The sequence below is a fragment of the Rana temporaria genome, chromosome 4 (genome assembly GCF_905171775.1).
Source record: "Rana temporaria chromosome 4, aRanTem1.1, whole genome shotgun sequence".
NCBI lineage: Eukaryota > Metazoa > Chordata > Amphibia > Anura > Ranidae > Rana > Rana temporaria.
The window spans coordinates 408,641,312-408,665,866 of record NC_053492.1 but is presented as its reverse complement, the minus strand read 5'-3'; the positions used below and the strand labels follow the sequence as shown (position 1 = coordinate 408,665,866).

At 43.6% G+C, this 24,555-nt stretch overlaps 1 protein-coding gene across 2 annotated transcripts in view; it reads right to left on the bottom strand.

Moving 5' to 3' along the window:
• Positions 1–24,555, bottom strand: part of LOC120937775 — a 113,987-nt gene that overhangs the window by 39,214 nt on the left and 50,218 nt on the right. For both annotated transcript variants that reach the window (XM_040351256.1, XM_040351257.1), the window contains exons 10-12: positions 23,727–23,902; positions 14,374–14,595; positions 3,210–3,409 (exon numbers count right to left, since the gene is read on the bottom strand). In XM_040351256.1, the coding sequence (XP_040207190.1) occupies positions 3,210–3,409; positions 14,374–14,595; positions 23,727–23,902 (598 nt within the window). The remainder of the gene's footprint in view (positions 1–3,209; positions 3,410–14,373; positions 14,596–23,726; positions 23,903–24,555) is intronic.

Genomic DNA, 24,555 nt, shown 5'->3' with positions numbered 1-24,555 from the left:
ACGCCGTCGTATCTCTTTGTGAATCTGGCCCACAGAGTCCGATCCAGCTGTCTGTAAGGCATATGGGTGGATCCCAACATTATAGTCAGAATCCCTCCAGAGTCTGGAGCCGGACTGTGATGTCAGCCAACAGTGAGCTTTAGCCCACTGTCAGCTGATTCTGGGTCACAGGAGAGCACAAGTAAGTGCACCCCTGTGACCCACCTAAGAAGTATGGCCAAAAGAGCTTTGGCCATACTTCTCTTTTACATTGTGAGATCAAGTGTCATAGCTCCACAATGGCAAAGTTTAGGTGGGTTAAGGGCAGTGTGCGTTTTGATCAGGGTATATATGCTGCTTTGAGTCCATGTTTAAAGGGATAGCCAGTCATAAGGCTCTTGGGAGTTTTTTTGTGCATAGGCACTGCTCACATTCATCATTTAAAGCAAGGGTGCCCAACCTTTTGAAGAGCGAGGGCCCCTTAAGCATCTTGGTAACCGGTTGCAGGCCACAAGGAGTGGAGCCGGTGGATAGCAGCCTACTCTACTCTATAGAGCCCACTCTACTTTTTTTGTTTTTTTGCGTATCAGATTGAAGGTAGGTGTTTGTAAATGGATACAAGTCCATTTACATCTGCTAATCCTTAGAGGTGAATGGAGGGTCCAGTTGGGTCTGACTGACCGTGTGAAAGGGGCCTATGGCTCAGTGCAGGTAACCCGCAGGTGCTCTGCACCTGCGGATCAGTTTGAAAGCAGCCCAGTAACCACTGCAGAACAGATATGCCCATATATACACTGTGTTTTTAGTAATAAACTGAATTTTTTTTTCTTGGCTAATCATACTTACCTAGGTGGATGGAGCATCAGACCGATGCTGCATCTGTCCCCCGGTGTGTCTGCACTGAGAACCGAGCCACCAAACACTGACAATGGCTCAGTTTTCACTCCTCCCCGAGCAGAGCGATGCTCACTGTCAGTCAGCATCGCTTCTGCTCTGATCCTCCACACTCATTGGGGCACTGAGCTGTGGAGGGGCGGGGAGCGGCCGTCTCAGCGATTTGCTGAGACTGCCATCAATCAAGGCAGCTGGCAGATCCAGACGGATGACGTGCTGCCTCGATTGATGTCAGTGATGTCAGCGGAGAGCGTACTTCAGACCGCTCCCTGCTGAAAACTGGTCACAGGAGTGCAAAGCGAATTGCACTCCAGTGACCCATAGGAGAAGCCCAGCCTAAAAAGCTCAAGCTGGACTTCTCCTTTTAATAACAGTATACGATTCTATTCCATCCCAGAGCAGGAGGTCGCGGGCCACATCAGAGGGCTCCGCGGGCCACTGGTTGAGCACCCCTGATTTAAAGTGATCACCAGCATTTGGGAGAGAAATCGGGATGATGATTTCTTCTTAGGCGGCGTACACACGGTCGAACATGTCCGCTGAAACTGGTCCGCGGACCAGTTTCCGCGGACATGTCCGACCGTGTGTACGGCCTAGCGGACAGGTTTCCAGCGGACAAAAGTTTCTTAGCAAGCTAAGAAACTTGTCCGCTGGAAATATGTCCGTCGGACATGTCCGATGGTTAGTACACCTAATCGGACATGTCCGCTGGTTATGACGTGTAACCAGCGTCCCGAAATCCCGCGCATGCGTCAAATTGATTCGCCGCATGCGTGGAAGCATTGCACTTCCGTGTTTGAGAACATTGGTGTCTTCTACTTCACCGCGTTCTCTGTCCAAGGGGATTTTGGTCTGATGGTGTGTACACACATCAGACCAAAAGCTCTCAGGAGACATGTCCGATGAAAACGGACATGTCTCCTCGTGTGTACGGGGCCTTATGGGGAAAACAAAGCACACAGATATACGTGGAGTGGAATATGTGCATTGAAGTTCCATTTTAAACTTGAAGTAGCTGTAGGATTGTTTGTCTTGTCATGAGATGTTTGAAATGACAGGATGTGTTTTTAAGCATTGTTTTAGTTGCATAATTGACAATACTGATAGAAATGTCAGGACATGGGTGAAACAAACGAATGTAAAAGCAAAAGAGAATAGCCACTAACGAAGTGTAAAGGCAACTGTGCTGAGTGACCTTATAACCTCCCTCCCTGCCGTCAGATAGAATCCAGATTTGGAATAGACATTACTGCTGAGGTTTTTCTTTTTACATTATAAGACAAGAAGACCAAAGTGTGCAGAGAGAGCTGTAAGACCATCAAAATTCAGCAGCCGGCAGTGATATCTGAAGGTTTGGCCGTCTTACCTCTGTAAGGACAGAATCTAAGTAAGACCTGAGACTGCTATATTCTGTAACCTGTCATCTGTTTTCAGTGAAATAAATGTTGTTTTTCATTTTTTTTTTTTTCATTTGTATATGTGTGTTAGTTCACTGGTACTATGTCAAGAGATTTAAGTTGTATATGAAATCAGGTTTCTTTGGGTTCTTGTAAATAATACATTTAAGATGAAAAGTGCCAGTGTGTCTTCAATACCTGGTCATTAAAATCTGAGATCAAACACTATGGGCCAGATTCATAAAGAACTGCGGCGGCGTAACGTATCGTCTTTACGTTACACCGCCGCAAGTTATCAGCGCAAGTGCCTGATTCACCAAGCACTTGCGTGTAAACTTACGGCGGTGTAACGTAAAGCCGTCCGGCGCAAGCCCGCCTAATTCAAATGGGTTGTGTACAACTTAAATTAGGCGCGTTCCCGCGCCGAACGTTCTGCGCATGCTCCGTGTAAAAATTTCCCGATGTGCATTGCGCGAAATGACGTCGCCTGTTTTGAATGGCGACGTGCGTAACGTACTTTCGTATTCCCGGACGTCTTACGCAAAAAAAAAAAAAAATTGAAATTCGACGCAGGAACGACGGCCATACTTTAACATGGCTCGTCTAAAGTTAAGCCATGAAAAAGCAGGCCTAACTTTGCGACGGGAAAAACCAACTAGCGACGACGTAACGAACGTGCGTACCTTCGTGGATCGCCGTAAAAGCTAATTTGCATACCCGACGCTGGAAAACGTACGAAGCCGTAAGCCTGTCGGATCTTAGCCAAAAGCCGTCGTATCTTTTTTGTGAATTACAAATAAAGATACGACGCGGCAAATTTGAAAATACGCCGGAGTATCAGTAGATACTCCGGCGTATTTCCTCTGTGAATCTGGCCCTATAATACTACAGGCTATGAACAATAACTTTGTGCAAAAAAGAAAGCAAACACAATACAACCTGGCAATGGGAGATGCTGGTCGGAGTGCCAAGGCATTCTGTAAGAACATTAATGCCTGACTGGTCTGTTTCTGTAGCAACAAATGTCTTCCCACATGAAAATTATACTGCCAGTTGTGCAGATCCAGAGAGAGAGCATCCTTATATTTTAGAAGGGCCTGTGTTAATGGATTCTCTTCATCCAGTGAAATCATCCCGCTCTATAGAATAAAAAAAACAAAATAAAAACATCTTAGAGCAGCCTACATACCATTATGGCAACATGTGCATTTGTGAAGTATCTAGCCAAACAAAGGTCTGCTGAGTTTTTACACTAATGTCCAAATGGAACTGAACTGAACATGAGATGCAAACCACAAGCATTCTAAATTAAATATATATATATATACACATACATCCCTCAAAATTTCCACTGGCTGGCGAGTGGAAAATGATTGCTGGAGAGCGTGGGCTGCCTCAGAGGGAGGTGTTTGAATGGGAGTCGTTCTCCCAGAGAAAGAGAGGGGAGGAAGAGGAGAGTGGTCGGCCGGATCACAGAGCGGGGATTGCCCGCTGTAACAGCTTTCATTTAAGTTGCTGTACGCTCGCCATCACATACAGCCCCACCTCCTGGCCGGCTACTTTGAAAGACAGAACAGCGGTCCAATGCCGGGATGTGTGACATCATCAAAGTAGCTGGACAAGGAGGCGGGACTGTATGTGATGGTGTGCCTACAGAAAATCAAATGAAAGCTGTCCTCGCTCTGTGATCCGGCCGGCCGCTCCCCCCTTCCTTCTCTCTCTCTTCCTCTGCACAGGTCACACTGCATTGGTGGGCACAGGCGAGTTGCATTGGTGGGCACAGGTCATGCTTCATTGGTGGGCACAGGTGAGTTGCATTGGTGGGCACAGGTCATGCTGTATTGGTGGGCACAGGTCATGCTGCATTGATGAGCACAAGTGAAGCTGCATTGATGGGCACAGGTTAGGCTGCATTGGTGGGCACTGGCCATGCTGCATTGGTGGGCACAGGCCATGCTGCATTTGTGGACACAGGTCATGCTGCATTGGTGGACACCGTCATGGCCGTGTCCTCTTACATCCCCTGAGAATGAAGGGCTTTTTTTCATATGCTGGGATCACCATTGAGGTATTTGTAAATCACTATAATTTCCCCTCTCAAGTGTAATTTCTCCAGCAAGAATACATTTTGTGCTTGTAGTCGCTCCTCATATTTGAGGTCCTCCCGTCCCCTTATTAATTTAGTTGCCCTTCTTCAGGACATCCCTCCTGAGCCCTGGTGACCAGAAATGGACCGAATACTCCAGATGGGGCCAGACCAGACTTTTATAAAGTGGCAGGATTATAGTTGTATCTCTGGAATATATCCTATTTTTTGTGCATGCTAATATTCTGCCGGCTTTGGTAGCTGCAGCTTGACATTGCATGCTATTGCACAGTCTGTCTTCTACTAGGACCCCCATATCTTTCTCCATCCTTGACTCCCCCAAAGGTTCTCCCCCCAGAGAATAGTTTGTGTTTATGTTCTTAGCCCCCCAAGTGCATTATTTTACATTTCTCCACATTAAACCTCATTTGCCATGTAGTTGCCCACTCCATTATTTTGTTCAGGTCTTTCTGTAACATTTCTATATCCTGCTGTGTGGAGAAGTTATTAAATCAATATTTGTTGTGACTACCCTTTGGCTTCAAATCAGCATCAATTCTTACACTTGCACAGTTTGTACACTTGCACAAAGTCAGGGATTTTGTAGCATTAGAGTCAGGTGTATGATTAACCAATTATATCAGGCAAGTGCTAATGATCAACAATTTCATATGTAGATTGAAACACAGTCATTAACTGAAACAGAAACATGAAAAAATAATATTCTTTATTCCTGAGGGATGCATAGTATCTGATGCCATGGAAATACTTCCTGGGGTGGTGCCTCGTAGGGGGATGGGTTGATGTTTTTGTGGGGAAGGTTTCTGTTTTTGTATTAAACCCTGCGTGGCAGAAACTTAAAAAAAAATGAAACAGAAACAGCTATGTGAGAAGCTGAAAACCAAGTGAGGAACAGCCAAACTCTGCTACTAAGGTGAGGTTGTGGAAGATAGGTTCATGTCACAGTTCATACACCATGGCAAGAGCACAGCAACAAGACACAAGGTAGTTATACTGCATCAGCAAGATCTCTCCCGGGCAAAGATTTCAAAGCAGAATGCGGTTTCGGGATGTGCTATTCAAGCTCTTTTAAAGAAGTACAAATAAATAGGCAACACTGAGGACCATAGATGCAGTGGTTGTACAAGGAAACTTAATGTAGCAGATAAAAGACACATTATGCTTACTTCCATTCAGTATTGGAAGATGTCCAGCTGTGCCATCAGTACAGAACTGCCGGAAACCAGTGGAACACCTAGGTACACCCATCTACTGTCTGGAGACGTCTGGCCAGATGTGGTCTTCATGGAAGAATTGCAGCCAAAAAGCCATACCTCTGACATGGAAACAAAGTGACTCAACTATGCATGAAAACATAGAAAACAAGTGCACTGGACTGCGGATTAAAAATGTAAAATATTGGGCGATAGGAGGCAGTTTTTTCATGTGAGGGGCTGGAGAATGGTACAATAATGAGTGTCTGCAGGCAACAGTGAAGCTTGTTGGAGGTTCCTTGCAAATTTGGAGCTGCATTTCTGCAGATGGGGTTGGAGATTTGGTCAGGATCAATGGTGTTCTTAATGCTGAGAAATTCAGGCTGAAAATGATCCATCATGCCATACCACCAGGGAGGCATGTGATGGGACCCAAAATTATTCTGCAGCAGGACACAGACCCCAAACATACAAACATACAATGTCATTAAAGGGGTTGTAACGGTTCAAATATAAAAAAAAATAACAAACATGTCATACTTACCTCCACTGTGCAGCTCGTTTTGCACCCATCCTGGTCTTCTGGGATCCCTTAGGCCTCGTACACACGACCGAACATGTCTGCTGAAACTGGTCCACAGACCAGTTTCAGCGGACATGTTCGGTCATCTGTACATCCGACCGGACAATTTTCTGGTGGATCGGACAGGTTTCCAGCGGACAAATGTTTCTTAGCATGCTAAGAAACATGTCCACTGGAAGCCTGTCCGTCGGACATGTTCGGTCGTCTGTACGACTTACTGGACATGTCCGCTCGGCCGAAAGCCGAATAAAAGGAATAAAAGTGACACCATTTTTTTAAATAACAGTGTAAAAATGTAAAATAAAAAGTAAAAGAAATAATATAATTTTTTTAATTCGCCCTGTCCCGCTGAGCTCTTGTGCAGAAGCGAACGCATATGTGAGTAGTGCCCGCAAATGAAAACTGTGTTCAAACCACACATGTGAGGTATCACCGCAATCGTTATAGCGAGAGCAATAATTCTAGCCCTAGACCTTCTCTGTAACTCAAAACATGCAACCCGTAGAATTTTTTAAATGTTGCATATGGAGATTTTTAAGGATAAAGGTTTGTCGCCATTCCACGAGCGGGCGCAATTTTGAAGCGTGACATGTTGGGTATCAATTTAGTCTGCGCAACATTATCTTTCACAACATAAAAAAAATTGGGCTAACTTTACAGCTGTCTTATTTTTAAATTAATAATAGTGTATTTTTTCCCAAAAAAGTACACTTGTAAGACCACTGCGCAAATACGGTGTGACAGAAAGTATTGCAATGACCGCCATTTTATTCTCTAGGGCAGGGGTGTCCAAACTTTTTTCAAAGAGGGACAAATTTGATGAAGTGAACATGCGTGAGGGCCGACCATTTTGCCTGATATTCTTCGAACCATTAAAATTCGGTCTAAGTGTGTTCATTCGAGCACTAATACACTGCCCAACAATAATTATCTTTCCCTTGTGGCTGTGGGCGAGTAAAGAGATTAACTCAGGCGTATTATTTGGATATATCGTATTTATTGGCGTATAACACGCACCTTCACTTTAAGAGCGAAGTTTCAGGAAAAAAATAATGTTTTAAATAAAGAACAGTGAAGCAAAATAAGGGTCAGTGCCCTCCTGCAGCCTCACAAGTGCCCATCTGCAGACCCAATATTGCCATGAATGCAGCACCCACCATTGCCAGGAATGCAGCACCCACCATTGCCAGGAATGCACCCACCATTGCCAGGAATGCACCCACCATTGCCAGGAATGCACTCACGAGCGCCAAAGATTACCTACAGGAGAATCTCCTGTTTACATGGCAGCCTCTTTAATAGAAAGTCCTGCCTCCTTTGATGGACAGAACAGTAGTCCAATGGCAGCGCCGGAGACGGGACTTCCTATTACAGAGAAATGTAAACAGGAAATTCTCCTGTGTGTGAACGGCACTCGTCCCGCCTCCTCCCTGTCCCCTCCAAGGCATATACATCTTTTGTGGCTCCGGCACTGGGAGATCGTCGGAGGCCACAAAAGATATACATGTCCAAATAACCAGTAGGGTCGTTCAAAACTGAAACGCAGGCCGCTTTTGGCCCACGGGCCGGACTTTGGACATGCCTGCTCTAGGATGTTTGAATATATATATATATATATATATATATATATATATATATATATATATATAATGTTTGGGGATTGTAGATTTCTAACAAAAATGTAATTTAACTTGTGAACAAGTCTGAAAAATAGGCCTGGTCTTAAAGTGGTTAATGAACATCATGTTTCTTTATTTCACCATAAAATGTGTTTCATGGTTACAAGTTGTCACTTCCTCAGTCCGGGGTGATACAATAATGTGTGGCATAAGTGCATGGCACCTAGTGGTCTGGATTATGTAGCAAAGTATAATATTGCATTCTTCACAGAACTTTATGGAATTTGACTTTTGTTGGCCTTTAAAAACAACATATTCAAATGCCACTGAAAGTCTAGAGGAAAAAACTAGATGGTTATGTCATAACATGGACATGTTTTACCACTTGACTATGTCATGCACTGGTAAATAATGCATTGTTGAAGATCTTCATGTTTCAGCACTTAATGGAGTTACAGCAGAAAATTCCTTTACCTTAACAGCAATGGCATTCATGGCTAAGTCTCTGGGGAGACATCAGCACACAGAAGAAATGTACAACGCAATGATGGAAAGTTCTAAAAGAATCAATACGTTGCACATTTAATCATCTCCAGAGAGGCTTTAGCTGCAGGAGAAAAGTGACAACTTTGCACAAACTGGAGGATCTGCAATCTACTGTACAATTTGGATAATTAGAGGAAAGCAGACTCAACATAATGCAGCACACAGCAGGGATCTTACTGATACATATTATTTTAATGTGACATGGCCTTATTGTTACAATAATCCTGCTTATCTAGCTAATAATTAAATATTAAATAGTCATTAAATAGTCAATAATTAAGCTAATTAAAAGGAATGTTAAATAAAAAATTAACAAAAAAACTAAAGAATTCAATGAAAAGGTAAAAACAAAAAAAAATTCCAATTATGAGTTGCTTAGGAGAAATTTACTTTTATTTACTTGTATTTTACAAAAAAGAAAATTCTACTGTTTTTTCTTCATTTGAAAGGTGTGTTTTTTAGGTTGAGGTAGGTGCATTTAGAGTCATTAAGGGGCAGATCCACATACATCTGCGTGGGCGCAGCTTATGTGAGATACGCTACGCGCTGTAACTTACTTTTCTTTTCTTCGAATCCTGAAAGAATTTGCGCCGTAAGTTACGGCGGTGTAGTGTATCTCTCACGGCGTAAGGGCGCGGAATTTAAATTGGGCGGGTAGGGGGCGTGTTTCATTTAAATGAAGCGCGTCCCCGCGCCAAACGAACTGCGCATGCCCCGTCCGTCAAAACTCCCAGGGTGCATTGCTCCAAATGACGTTGCAAGGACGTCATTGTTTTCGAAGTGAACGTAAATGGCGTCCAGCCCCATTCACGGACGACTTACGCAAACGACGTAAAATTTTCAAAATTATACGCGGGAACGACGGCCATACTTAACATTGAGTACGCCACCATATAGCAGCTTTAACTATACGCCGGAAAAAGCCGAATGGAAACGGTGTAAAAAAATGCGACGGTCGCTCGTACGTTCGTGGATCGTCGGAAATAGCTAATTTGCATACTCGACGCGGATTACGACGGGAACGCCACCTAGCGGACGTCGAAAAATTGCATCTAAGATCCGAAGGTGTACGAAAACGTACGCCTGTCGGATCTAACCCAGATGCCGTTGTATCTTGTTTTGAGGATTCAAAACAAAGATACGACGCGGGAATTTTGAAATTAATCAATAGATACGCCGGTGTACTTTCTTTGTGGATCTACCCCTTAGTTTATTTCATTTAGGAGCATAATTAAAACAATCACCACACATTAGGGCTGGGTTCACACTTATTCCCGCATCCAATTCGCATGACAGGAGAGTGTCCCCGCCTCCCAATGGAGCCGGTTTACACATCTCCGGGGCGGCCACAGAGCACACGGATGAAGGGTCCTGTGTGTTTTTGGCTCAGTTTCAGGTCCGAATTCAGGCAAAAATTGGAACCTGATTTGCCCCTGAAATGGAGAACAGGGACTCACTGGACCCCCTGCTGCGGCCGCTCTGCAAATAGTGTGAACCCAACCTTACTGCAAATAAATTTTGTTCACCTGTTTTAAATGACCAAGATTGATTCACCCCCAGTCAATGTTTTATGAAAGTTAAATTCACTACTTTACCCCCTAATTAATCATTAAAGTTTTTTCTTCCTTTTACTATGTTGAATGTTTTTTGAGTACTGTTGAGTTGAGTGGCATCGCAGTAAATATTTTATTTTACAAAGTTACATAGGATACATCCAATCTGGAGACATAGTGGGAACTAAAGCCTCGTACACAAATCGGATCTCTATCAGACAAATCCGTGGAATTTTGTGCGAAGGGCGTAGGCCATGAGCTTGTTTTGCATACAGACGGCAGAACTTTTTCAGGCAACATACCCAAAACTAAGTGGTTTTTCAGCTCTTTAGTTCCAACCTTTGGGCAACTTCTGCTAATGTTGTGCTATGGTTAGCATTGGTTCGGAACATGCGTGTTTGTACTTTACTTTGGATTTTATTCCGACGGACTTGTGTACATATGATCAGATAATCCAACGGCACACATTTGTTGTCGGGAAATTTGAAAGCATGCTATAAAATATTTGTTGTCAGAAATTCAGACAACAATTGTCCGATGAAGCGTACAAACGGTTGGATAATCCGACAAAACCCTGCCATCACACATTTGTTGACGGAAAATCTGATCGTGTGTATGAGGCTTTAGAGAAAATCTCTACAAAATTAGGAGCAATCTGTCTGTTGGAATCTTTGACAATGGCCATCATAACAGGTGTTTCCATGTGAAGATTCCCCTTCTATTCCTATTCCAGTAATAATAGTACACTTTTGGATTCCCTATCACTTTTTGCCCTGGTACCATTAGTCACCAGTAAGGATGAGCTTTGAGTTCGAGTCAAACTCATGTTCGACTCGAACATTGCCTCGGCGAACAACGAACAATTTGGGGTGTTCACGGCAAATTCGAAAAGCCACGGAACACCCTGTTAAAGTCTATGGGAGAAATATAAAGTGCTAATTTTAAAGGCTAATATGCAAGTTATTGTCCTAAAAAGTGTTTGGGGACCTGGGTCCTGCCCCAGGGGACATGTATCAATGCAAAAAAAAAGTTTTAAAAATTGAATTTTTTTCGGGAGCAGTGAATTTAATAATGCTTAAAGTGAAATATTTCTTAAAATTTCGTACCTTGGGGGGGGGGGGGGGGTGTAAAGTAAGAATGTGAAATAGCGCATGTTTCCCGTACTTAGAACTGTCCCTGCACAAAGTGTCATTTCTGAATGAAAAAAAGTCTTTTAAAACCGGACTCGCGGCTATAATGAATTGTCGGCTTCCGGCAATTCAGAGAGAATTCATTCATAAAAAAAAAGAAAAAAGCGTGGGGTCCCCCCCAAGTTCAATTACCAGGCCCTTCAGGTCTGGTATGTATATTAAGGGGAACCCTGCCGTCAATTAAAAAAAAATGACGTGGGGTTCCCCCCAAATATCCATTCCAGACCCTTCAGGTCTGGTGTGGATTTTAAGGGGAACTCCACCCCAAATAAAAAAAAAATGTTGTGAAGTTCCCCCAAAAATCCACACCAGACCCCTTATCCGAGCACGTAACCTGGCCTGAAGGGTCTGGAATGGATATTTGGGGGGAACCCCACGTAATTTTTTTTTAAATTGATGGCGGGTTTCCCCTTAATATCCATACCAGACCTGAAGGGCCTGGTAATTGAATTTGGGGGGACCCCATTCTTTTTTTTTTATGAATGAATTCTCTCTGAATTGCCGGGAGCCGACAATTCATTATAGCCGCGAGTCCGGTTTAAATTACTTTTTTCTTTCAGAAATGACACTTTGAGCAGAGACAGTTCTAAGTACGGGAAACATGCGCTATTTCACATGCTTACTTTACACCCCCCCCTAGGTACGAAATTTAAAGGAATATTTCACTTTTATTGTTTCACTTTAAGCATTATTAAAATCACTGCTCCCGAAAAAACGTCCGTTTTTAAAACTTTTTTTGCATTGATACATATCCCCTGGGGTAGGACCCGGGTCCCCAAACACTTTTTAGGACATTAACGTGCATATTAGCCTTTAAAATTAGCACTTTAGATTTCAAACGTTCGAGTCCCATAGACTTTAACAGGGTTCTAAAGTTCACACGAACGTTTGGTGTGTTCGCAGGTTCTGGTGCGAACCAAACAGGGGGCTGTTCGGCTAACCCCTAGTCACCAGGACAAAAAGGAAAAAAAAAAAACGGTCAATGGTTCTAACAATTCCCCTTCTCTATGGAAAACTGGAAAAGTAAGATTGTTGTACACAGGAACTCATAAACAGTTGGATTATACCGACACCCACAGAATGTTAGGACACAAGTGAACAGAAAAACTGTAAATCTGCCCACATACTGTATAACCCCTTCTCTACTCATTATGCTTCAGTTTTTTGGAAAAGCAGTACCAAGGGCAAAGCAAAAACACAGAGGGGGGATGGACTCCAAGTAATAGATAAATAAAGATCTTATTTTCTTTTTCATTCATTGAGGAACACAGGAATTTAGAACAGCTGGGACATCCAAAAATAGTACAATTGAGGGGTGGAAAATAACCATTGACAGACCCATAAGAAGCGACTGGGAATGGGCTGAAACCCCTCTAGTAAATTATCTCATGAAATTACACTTAAAGGTTTTATGCAGAATTAAGTTACAAAAATAAATATTAACAACAATTTTATCAGTACCCATCAGTGCAGCCTCACCTGTGCCCATCAATGCAGCCTCACCTATGCCCAACAATGCAGCCCCCCTGTGCCCAGCAATCTAGCCCCCCATGTGCCCAACATTGCAGCCTCCCTTGTACCCAACAATGCAGCCTCACCTGTGCCCAACAATGCAGCCTCCCCTGTGCCCAACAATGCAGCCTCCCGATGCAGGGGAAGAGAGAGGAGAGGAAGAGGATTGCCGGCCTGATCATCAGAGAGTGGGGGACATCGCTGTAACAGCTTTCATTTGTTCCCAGTGCTCGCTGTCACATACAGCCCTGCCTCCTGTACTTTGATATACGTCACACATCCGAGCATTTGACCAGTGTTCTGTCTATCATAGTACCCATGCCAGGAGGTGGGGCTTTATGTGGCGGCGAGCACAGGGAACACTGCAATTCAAATTAAAGCTGTTACAGTTCCTCGCTCTCTGATGATCCGGCCAGCAGTCCTCTTCCTCTCCTCTATCTTCCCCTGGATGATCACTGGGAGAACAGCTCCTAATCAACCTAGCCTGCCAGCGGTGCCCTCCCCTCTGAGGCAGCCCACACTCGCCAGCAATCATTTTCCACTCTCAAAATGCGAGTAATCGAGTGTAAATTTTGAGGGCTGGACTCTATGGTGCCCATTCACATTGATGCCCTGCAGCTGCAGCACATATTTTGAATAGGTGCAGATGCTTCTTTTGGTACAGTGCAGCGTGATGTTAAAGGAAACACACTAAAAACACACATAAATAACATAAAGCATTGAAAGCATGCAAAGTTGTACAAAATGCACTGAAAGACATTATCCCACAGCAGCACTAGTCGGTGGGGGTGGGTATGAATGAAGGAGGATTTAAACTAACAAAAGGGGCATCGACACAAGGGACACATCCTACTGATTGCAAGTTACTGTATATCCCTTTTGCTGATTTTTCAGTTTTTTTTTTATTTTGGCTACACTCAGGCCCCGTACACACGAGAGGATCCATCCGCTGGAATTGATCCGCTGACCGGCTCCAGCGGATAGATCCCCTGGTGTGTACAATCCAGCGGATCTGTTTCCGCAGATTTTTATCCCCTGGGATGGATTTCAAGCGGATAGAAATTTGAAGACATGCTTTCAAATCTATCCGCTTGAATCCATCCCAACGGATTGATCCGCTGGTCTGTACAGACTCACCGGATCAATCCCTACGAATGGATCCCCCGCATGCGTCGTAATGACTCGACGCATGCGTGGAATTCCTTTTATGACAGCGTCGCGCACGTCGCCGCGTCATCATCGCGGCGACGTCGCGACACGTCATCGCGAGGGGATTTCGGCGTGGATTTCGATCCTATGGTGAGTACACTCCATCGGATCCAAATCCGCGGAAATCCTCTCGCGTGTACTAGGCCTCAGGCTTTAAGGTCTATGCTGTTTTTAATATACTACTGTTCTGCTAATCTTTAAAGTGTATCTAAACCCTAAAACAAAAATTATATTTATTGCAGCTACTAGATGTGGTGATTGCATTACTTTTAACTTTTTAAGGCTTTTTACCTTTATTTCTAGGGTAACAACACTCACTTACTGTACTGTTTATATGGATAAGTACCATTGTAACCCTATGCTGCTCTTTTTTATTTGGACTATAAACAAAGAAAACTGTTGTAAGCCACAATAAACTACATTTTTGTTCAGTTTATTTATGTATTTCATACTTTGTATTAAGGAAGATTTGAATGTGTTCCAAAATAGATTGAGAGTTTTTAAAAGGTTTTTTATAAGGTCTGTCTAGTGTCAGATTTTGGAGTGGGGGGGTGGTCTCCTCTCTTTTCATGCCTCCTAATGTGATCTCACCTTGCCTGCCTGCTTGGATTTCCAGGCATAGAGGTTCTGGATGTAGTCAGCTCTGCCAGACTGGCCTTGCTCTTTCAGCTGGTGGTATTCCATGTCTAGAGCCTTCAATTGCTGCTCTAAGCTTGGCCTTCCAGTAAAGCCATGTAGTTTGCAAATTGCTTGAATTTCTTCATCTTTTCCTGTGGCTTTAGCGCTGCAAATATATGTTCCCTCGTCTTCATTCTAAAATGGACACAACTAAAGTTAACAATTCCAAATCACAAGAGGATGGCAAGAACAGAAAGCGAAAATAAAATATTCTAATTGTCAATGATAGTGATCACATAGAACAATTGCATGTTTTCATATAAGGAAAGCTTGGGCCAGTCTTTATGTATATGAGTCACCTTATCGTGTGATTACAGTCATCAAAACATTTACAATTGTATATGCTGTACACAGTATTTATTATTGTACATGACATTAACATTCTAATCCCCTTTTATTTTATATTAGTAGGGTAACACAAAAATTATGTCAAAAGGGTTGCCAGCATAGGCGGCTCTTTAATTAGGCAAATTAGGCGGTCGCCTAAGGCCTCACACTCACAGGGGCCCCGTGGCCGCCTAACTTACCCCAGTTTTGAGGGACAGGGGACCTTAACGCTGATGTGCTCAGGCAGCGTTATGAGCCCTGACTCAGGAGCGGGGCTGCCAGTGTTCCTAGCAACCAGTAAATATCGATGACACCACCCCTTGTGACATCAATGACCCAGCATGCCCTCTGTCAATGATGCTACAAGGGGGCGGGTTCACCAGGTGACATCACTGGGTGGCCCCCGCCCCTTAGTTATTAAAGAGCAGGATCTGGGGGCCACCTTGTTAAAGGGGGCTTACAGATTCCGATAAGTCCCCTGCCCGCAGACCCCCACAGCCAGGGTTGTGGGGAAGAGGCTCTTGTCCTTGAATTATTTTTCCCATCATGGGCAAGAGTGGGGCCCCATGTCAAGTTTTGCCTAAGGCCTCACAAATCCTAGAGCCGTCTCTGGTTGCCAGAGTTATACAATGAAATTATACCACCTTAAACTAAAGCCATCCTTATAAAGGACATGGCTGTAAGATCCAATCAAACTCAGGAACAAGAATCAGCATCTCCAGAAGGCCTGGTTCACACTGGTATGATTTGAGATGCGATTTGAGATGTCAAATCTCATCTCAAATCGGCGGCATTTGCTGGCAATTGTCGGCAATGGCACCGTCCTAATCAGTACGACGCCGCACCGATTTCAAAAAGTAGTTCCTGTACTACTTTTTGCGATTTTGGGCTGCGATTTACATTGACATCTGTGCAGAAACCTGCACAGATGTTTCTGAAATCGCGGCCGAAATCGGGACTGCCAGCGAGAGTGAAATCGTGCGAGTTCAGCTGAACTCGCACGGCTTCACTCCCGCAGCCCAGTGTGAACCTGGGCTAAAGAGCAGAACCTTTATCTCTATGTTTACAGAGAGAGACTTTGATGACTTGCATTGGTAAAAGTCCCTCATTCTTCCTCATTTATCCCTCATTTTGGTCTGATCTATATAGTTGTATATAAAATGCACTTTTTACCTCTTAAAAGAGGGTGTACTATTTTTAACTTTAATGTAAGGAACACATTAAGGTAAAAAATATTTAGGCTTTAGAATAACTTTAATTTCATAATTATCACTGCATGGCACAGTACAACTTTCTTAGAACAGAATTATTATGGAGGGCAGGGTGACGAGAACAGGATAGACACCGCGTCCCAATTTAATGAAAGATACATGAAAAAAGGAAAACTACGGGACTTTTAAGGTGTAAAAAAAAAATGAATAAATTATTTATTTTGTTATCATTTTTATCATTCAATCTATGCAGCACTCTAAATTCTCCTGAAGAAGCTTTTTGAAGTGAAACATGTAGAGCGGTAGTGTCTATATCTGTATATGAATTGACTTAACAGTACAACACAGAATTTTATGAATTTTAATGTTAAAAAAATGTATATTTTTCATATACAATGTATTATTCATTTATTTTGACATCTTTAAAGTCCCGTAGTTTTCATTTTTTCATGTATCTTTCTTAGAACAGAAGGTATTCACATTTTTTCTTCATTAGAAATTCTAAAAAGAGAGGGATTATTCCATGCAAATCATCCCCTCGAACAACTGTACATCTAAAACTATTGGTCTATAGCAGAGGTCTCCAAACTATGGTCCTCCAGTTGTTCTGGAACTACAATTCCCATCATGCCTAGTCATGTCTGTAAATGTCAGAGTTTTACAATGCCTCATGGGACGTGTAGTTCCGCAACAGTTGGAGGGCCGGAGTTTGGAAACCCCTGGTCTATAGCACAGATACAGCCTAGTGTTATCAAAGTAATTTATTACAAACTACGTACAGCTGTTTCAGGCTGGTTGTCCATCATCAAGTGAAGAACATGGAAGCAATTCTATACTGTGCTTGAGTCCCAACAAGAAAGCATAACCCAACAGGTTAGGGCAGGGGTGTCAAACTCAATTTCATCTTGGGCCGCATCAGCATTATGATTGCCCTCAAAAGGGCCGATTGTATCTGTAAGATTAGATGTCCAGCGCTTCCCCTCCCCATATATTAGATATCAAGAGCCACCCCACCATCAGAAGTTGAGTCCCCCACTCTCCCTTACATCATAGTGCACCCCCCTTTCCTTATGCTGCTGCTGGGAAGAAGCTGGATGCATAGCTTGAAAGCAGAAAGTAAGGATCTACAGAAGAACCAGAGGGAGGCTGGAGCTCTCCTGCAGCAGCAGGAGAGGTCCAAGGGCCACATGAAATGGCTTGGAGGGCCAGATTTGTCCCACGGGCCTTGTGTTTGACACCTGTTGGTTAGGGTAAGGTGGACTCTACTGTGCTTCACACTGGTTCATGGTTCTTTTTAGCCTCCTAAACCATAAGCTGTCAGGTTATATTGCCTTGATGAATAATACTAAAAAGGTATTTTGGTATATAGAAGAGGGATGATAAAAGGTAATCTTCTGAGGTGTCCAGGGGTGGCAAAAATACTGGGTCATGGGACCACAACCAGTTGCACCCTCTGTATGTCATGCAATATTCACGTAGGGGCAGATCCACAAAGATCTGCCCCGGCGCAGCGTATCTGAGATACGCTATGCCGCCGTAACTTACTTTTTTTTGGTTTGAATCCTGAAAGAATTTGCGCCGTAAGTTACGGCGGCGTAGTGTATCTCTGGCGGCGTAACGGTGCCTAATACAAATCGGCGAGTAGGGGGGCGTGTTTTATTTAAATGAAGCGCGTCCCCGCGCCGAACGAACTGCACATGCGCCGTCCCTAAATTTCCCGCCGTGCATTGCGCTAAATGACGTCGCAAGGACGTCATTGTTTTGACGTGGACGGAAATTACGTCCATCCCGATTCACGGACGACTTACTCAAACAATTTTTTTTTTTTTAATTATACGCGGGAACGGCCATACTTAACATTGCGTACGCCACAAAAATAGCAGGTTTAACTATACGCCGGAAAAAGCCAACTAGAGACGACGTAAAAGAATGCGACGGCCGCTCGTACGTTCGTGGATCGTCGGAAATAGCTAATTTGCATACTCGACGCGGATTACGACGGGAACGTCACCCAGCGGACGTCGAAGAATTGCATCTTAGATCCGAAGGCGTACGAAGACGTACGCCTCTCGGATCTAACCCAGATGCCGTCGTATCTTGTTTTGAGGATTCAAAACAAAGATACGACGCGGGAAATTTGAAAGTACGCCGGCGTATCAGTAGATACGCCGGCGTACTCTCTTTGTGGATCTGCCCCGTAGACATTATCCTATGTACAGAACACTTTTAACATAAGCCCTTGGCTTACATGTCATTGACTGACAAGATTCATCATCTACCTGATGTTTCTTCCTGAAAAGAATAGCAAAAGGAAAGAGCTTATTTGCAACCAGACACTTGTGAAAACCATGACGATATAAACATTGTACGAATTTCTGGGACAAAACACTGTCAGGCTTCTGCAGATAAAGGCTGTTTTTTCTTCTGTACTACATAGAAAGTGTGGAGCTTACGGAAAGTTGATCCATCCCAGTACCTGACCACATCCTGTTATTTTATGTAACTGACAAGTGGCTATGCCTTTGTGATTTACACTGGAAACCTTATCTCAAGGGAGATCTAAGCAGTCTATCTGTTATTTCAAAAGCTCTTTAATCAGGGAGCACAGCAGAGAGGTCTCCACGTCTGGATTACATTTTCTTACACAGAGCAGCAATTAAGAATGTTTGATGTTGATCTTCTGGATTACTTATGTGCTTTGACTTTGAAATCCTTTATGGTGCATAGCTATAATATTTTATTTAATATACAAGCGTAACAATTTCAAGATGAATAAAAGGTCAGAGAAAGTGTCACCTTTTCACGTAGCCAAGAAAACTGCCCTGATATGAGAAGAAATAAATGTGTACAGTAAATTGAATAGTTCTTTGCCAGAAATGAAAATGTAAGTGGCTAAGGCTGCCCATAGATGTGTGATCAACTGTGTCCTTGTATTCTGACAGTGGGGAGACCTCCCTGCTGTCACAATACATAGAGCAGCGTTGCAGGCTATAGAATGCATCGCTGACCGAGTGTTACATTTCCAACAGGGCGGTTAAACAGAAGTCAATTGGTAGATTGACTTCTGTTCAACCACAATGCCCATACATGGATCCAAATTCAGTTGGTCCATGCCGAATTTCGATCCAGGTATGGCCAGCCTAATGAAGAAAAATGTCACCTGCTTTGTTCTGCATTACAGATAATTGTACTTCTAAGGATAAATGGGCATTACTAGACTTAAAGGGGTTGTAAAGGTTCGTTTTTTATTTTCTAAATATGTTCCTTTAACCACTTAAGCCCCGGACCAATATGCTGCTAAATGCCCAAAGGCGTTTTTACAATTCGGCACTGCGTGGCTTTAACAGACAATTGCGCGCTCGTGCGACATGGCTACCAAACAAAATTGGCGTCCTTTTTTCCCCACAAATAGAGCTTTCTTTTGGTGGTATTTGATCACCTCTGCGGTTTTTATTTGTTGCGCTATAAACAAAAATAGAGCGACAATTTTGAAAAAAATGCAATATTTTTTACTTTTTGCTGTAATAAATATCCCCCAAAAACATATATAACATTTATTTTTTTCCTCAGTTTAGGCTGATACGTATTCTTCTACCTATTTTTGGTAAAAAAAAATCGCAATAAGCGTTTATCGATTGGTTTGCGCAAAATTTATAGCGTTTACAAAATAGGGGATATTTTTATTGCATTTTTATAAATTTTTTTTTTTTTTACTACTAATGGCGGCGATCATCGATTTTTTTCCTGACTGCGACATATTGGCGGACACTTCGGACAATTTTGACACATTTTTGGGACCATTGTCATTTTCACAGTAAAAAATGCATTTAAATTGCATTCTTTATTGTGAAAATGACAGTTGCAGTTTGGGAGTTAACCACAGGGGGCGCTGAACGTTTTAGGCTTCACCTAGTGTGTGTTTACAACAGTAGGGGGGTGTGGCTGTAGGTCTGACGTCATCGATTGTGTCTCCCCTATAAAGGGGATGACACGATCAATGCGCCGCCACAGTGAAGCACGGGGAAGCCGTGTTTACATACGGCTCTCCCCGTTCTTCAGCTCTGGGGAGCGATCGCGACGGAGCGGCTATAAACGAATAGCCACGCCGTCGTCCCGGATCGCTCCCCGAGGGAATCCGCATGCAGCGCGGGGGGGGGGGGGTCCCGATCGGACCCCCGACCCGCGGGAAGGCAAGGACGTATATATACGTCCTTCTGCCTGTCCGTGCCATTGTGCGGACGTAAATAGTCGTGCGGCGGGCGTTAAGGGGTTAAGCTCATGCATTGTTGGTTCACTTACCTTTTCCTTCGATTTCCCTTCTAAATGTTTTTTCTCTTTGTTTTCTTTGTCTGAATTTCTCACTTCCTGTTCCTCCTCAGTAAGCTGTTCAGTAAGCTGTTCTGACTGACTTTCCACTGCTCAGATGATGGTGGAAAGCTTACCGAGGAGAAACAGGGGGCCAGATTCTCATAGAATCGGCGTTTGCGTAGTGTAAGCCATTTACACTACGCCGCCGCAAATTACTGGAGCAAGTGCCGTATTCTCCAAGCACTTGCTCCGTAATTTGCGGCGACGTAGTGTAAATGGCCCGGCGTAAGGCCGCGTAATTCAAAGGGGGCGGCTTGTATTTAAATTAAGCGCGCCCCCGCGACGATCGAACTGCGCATGCGCCGGGCATAAAAATAGCCCAGTGTGCATGCTCCAGCTCACAACGGAAAACGTCAATGACGCCGACGTGAGCGTCATTGACGTAAAGTCGTATTCGCGAACGACTTACGAAAACGACGTAAACTACGGAAAAAAACGACGCTGACCCGACGCCATACTTAACATGGCATACGACGGACCTTTGTAAACTTGCCCCTCATATAGCAGGGGCAAGTTTACGCTTACGGAAACGTCGTAAATTCACTGCGTCGTCCGCACGTACGTTCGGGAATCGGCGTAAATAGTTCATTTGCATAGACGTCGGGGAAAGCGACGAGGCGACACCTAGCGGCGGGAAAAAAAATTGTATTTAAGATCTGACAGCGTAAGAGCCTTACGCCTGTCAGATCTAAGGAATATCAATGCGTAACTGATTCTAAGAATCAGTCGCATAGATACTCTCAGAGATACGACGGTGTATCAGGAGATACGCCGTCGTATCTCTTCTGTGAATCTGGCCCAGGAAGAGATAAATTCAGACAAAGAAAAAAAGTATTTAGAAGCGAAAGCGTAGGAAAAGATTAGTGAACCAACAATGCACTAGCTTAAAGGAACCTATTTAGAAAATAAAAAACAAACCTTTACAACCCCTTTAATTTAAAGCAGTATTAAACCCAACAGACAACATGTATTACATTGCAGCTTACAAATTGTGCATTAATGGCTACATTCATTTTTTTAGGCTTTCTGTCTTTTATTTTCATGTGGTGATCCAGTCACTAAGTCTGTTGTTTTTTTCAACAGAACAAGCTGTCCTGCTGATGCAGCAGCTAGAGGGTTGAGACAAACCAATTAATACTGATAGGGGTAGTTAGAATGAGTAGCTTTTATTAACTAATGTAAAGCTTAATCCCAAAAGGAACAAAATGGTTGCTGTAACTGCTTGAAATGTGTTAGCTTTAATTTGTTAGTGTATCTAAATCTACTAGCCCATCTAACACTCCCCTCCCCCCAGACTGACAATGCTGCTGTCCAAAGGTGTGTCTGTTGCTCCTTCATTCAGTTGTAAGGGGTAAGCTCGGTAGCGGGGTGTGTGACCCCTTGGATGGGTTCACTACACACTGAATTTATACAGACAGGCAGTCGAAGACGGTTGAAAACAAAGATTTTGGTTTATTCTTCCATCTTGCTGGAAACAATTGCAAGCATCCAAACAGCATAAACAAAATCAAACATAAAATAAACCCTGGCCTAGTGCTGGGCAGACACTGCTGATCATACAGCAGAAAAACAATAGTCTTTTGATTTTTATCACACAGAAAAATCAATCCTCTCCTCACCTCCTCAGAAGACTTTCAGTACTGCTCTCTTTCACTCAGAAAGCCTCAGCATGCAGCAAATTAGTGATAATCCTCTGGACTACTTATAGAGGCCTTAATTGCCTCATTCTGAACAGTCTTCCAACGGCCTTTAGCCTTTTCTGGCTACATTTGCAGCCGACGCCTAATAACAATTGGTGTATCGTCTAAACAAGGCAGAAATGTATGTCCCGTCTGTGACAACACCCACAGATTTAGCTGACTTCCTGTCACACAGTATAGACACTCTAATACAGGAGGAGTGTTACTGGTCAGATCAGCAGGTGAAAACGGGAGGGGAGAAAAAAGACTAAAAAAAGAGAACAAATGCAGCCACAACATCTAATGATTGGTAACGTAGGGATGGGTGGACCGTTCGGCCTGAGCTCAGGCTAAACATTTGCATGAGCAGTGTAAGCTGGTTGTTATGGAACAGGGCCTGGAGGCCGGCCACAGTGTACTTAATAACCGATGAGTTATCAGCTGTCAATGGGTTTCCCCGCTGACAGCTTTGGATCTGGTATGGATTTAGAGGGGAACAAAACTAAAATAAATTAAAAAAATGACGTGCCCCCCCCAAAAACCATACTAGACCCTTATCCGAGCATGCAGCCTGGCAGGTCAGGAAAGAAGAGGGGACAAGTGAGCACCCCCCTTTCTCCTGAACCATACTAGGCCACATGCCCCTGACATGGGGGGGTGGGTGTTTTGGGTCTGCGGACGGGGGGCTTATCGGAATCTGGAAGCCCCCTTTAACAAGGGGAACCCCAAATCCCCATGTGACTTCAGAATGGGTCGGTGCCACCGGGTGATGTAGCCGGGTGGCCCCCGCCCCTTGCCTATATAAGAAATGTCAAAGCACAGAGCGGGAATATTGCGGGAGGCCTCCCAGGAGGCGAAAGCGTATTTATTTTTTTCTATTTTTCGGGTTACCTAGTATTGTCAGGTACCAGCCTCCCACTCCACAGGTCCAGGAGGCTGCGCATCCATCCAAGAAACGCAGCGCGACCCGTGCATGTGCAGTGGGGGCCCAGCTGCAAGAAGTCACAAATGGCTTCCCACAGTAAGCATGTCGGAGCTGGGGAACCGAAGACTGGAGAAGAATCGGCACATGACATCGCTGTATCCCTGAACAGGTAAGTGTCCTTTTAGTAAAAGTCAGCAGCTACAGTATTTGTAGCTGCTGACTTTTATCTTATTTTTTTTCAGACCGGAGAACCTCTTTAATAATACATTTTTGCAACAAGGTTGCTTTAATACAAACGTATTATTATTATACATGATTTTCATAGCACCAACAGTACAATTCAAAACAAGAGGGTTAGAGAAGCCCTGCTCCTGTGAGCTTACAATCTAAAAGGGAGGGGCTGGTGAAACAAAAGCTAGAGACGGTGAGGTATGCACTGATAAGGGAAGTAGAAGATTTAGTTGTTAGCTGGAGGCAGGATAGGCCACCCTGAAGAGATGAGTTTTCAGGGATCACCTAAAAGTGGACAGAGTAGGAGATAGATGGGCAGATTGGGGTAGTGCATTCCAGAGGATGGGAGAGACTCTGGAGAAGTCCTGCAGACGAGCATGGGAGGAGGAGACATGGGAGCTAGAGAGCAGAAGGTCTTGGGAGGAGCGGAGAGCATATCATTTAGTGTGCTAGTTTTTGTACATGTATTGGAAATAAAAACTTTAATTGACAGGCTGAAAATAAGCCTATAGAAATCACACTTACTTTTTTCTTTAACCCGTAGATTTCTGCAGCATAATATAGCTCTTCCAAGGCTATGGCAAGAAGAAAATGGAACCTGGAGTTCTTTGGTTGAAGCTTAATTGCTGAGGCATAGGCAGCTGCAGTTTGGTTCAAGGCATCCAGAGCTAACATTCCATCCTTGTGGTCAAGCCTATCACCTGCAATTCAATGTATAATAACTGATAACCGTATATTCATTTAACTGTGCAATTCAACTGATCTTCCCAGACCCATGACTGAGGATGTTTTGAAAAGGCTGTGTAAGGTCACAATGTGAAGATCTCAAGATTAAGGGTTCAGATAAGTATTAACCCAAGGGAGATCCATTAAAGGTGGGTGAGGGAGTGCATAAAGGATAACTTCTCTAAAACAGAATACATGGAGAAGCATGACACTATACTTGGTGCAACTTTTGGGCAGCATTGAGGATTCCATCTTTCCAACTGAGTGCCCAAAAGGACTTGTGACATGAGAAGATAGCTTGTGTTTCAATTTATCAGGTGCATGGAAACTAAAATATACCTGTTGGATGGATTTTTAATTAAGGTTTGATATACAGACACTACTGCATTATGAAAATGGCAATTAATTATGTGAGCATATTCACAATGCAAGGAACAATACGCAAATTATAGTAATGCAAAATAGCCAATCAGCGATTTACCGTTCACTGTCCTGACTCCTCTAATAGAGGAATAAGTGTTGTGCATTTATGCAGAGTGTTAAAATGCCCAGCATTACGCTATTTGTGCAAACTATGGCAGGGTAAAGTGCAGTGACCCATAACAGCCAATCAGAAAAATGTGAAAGG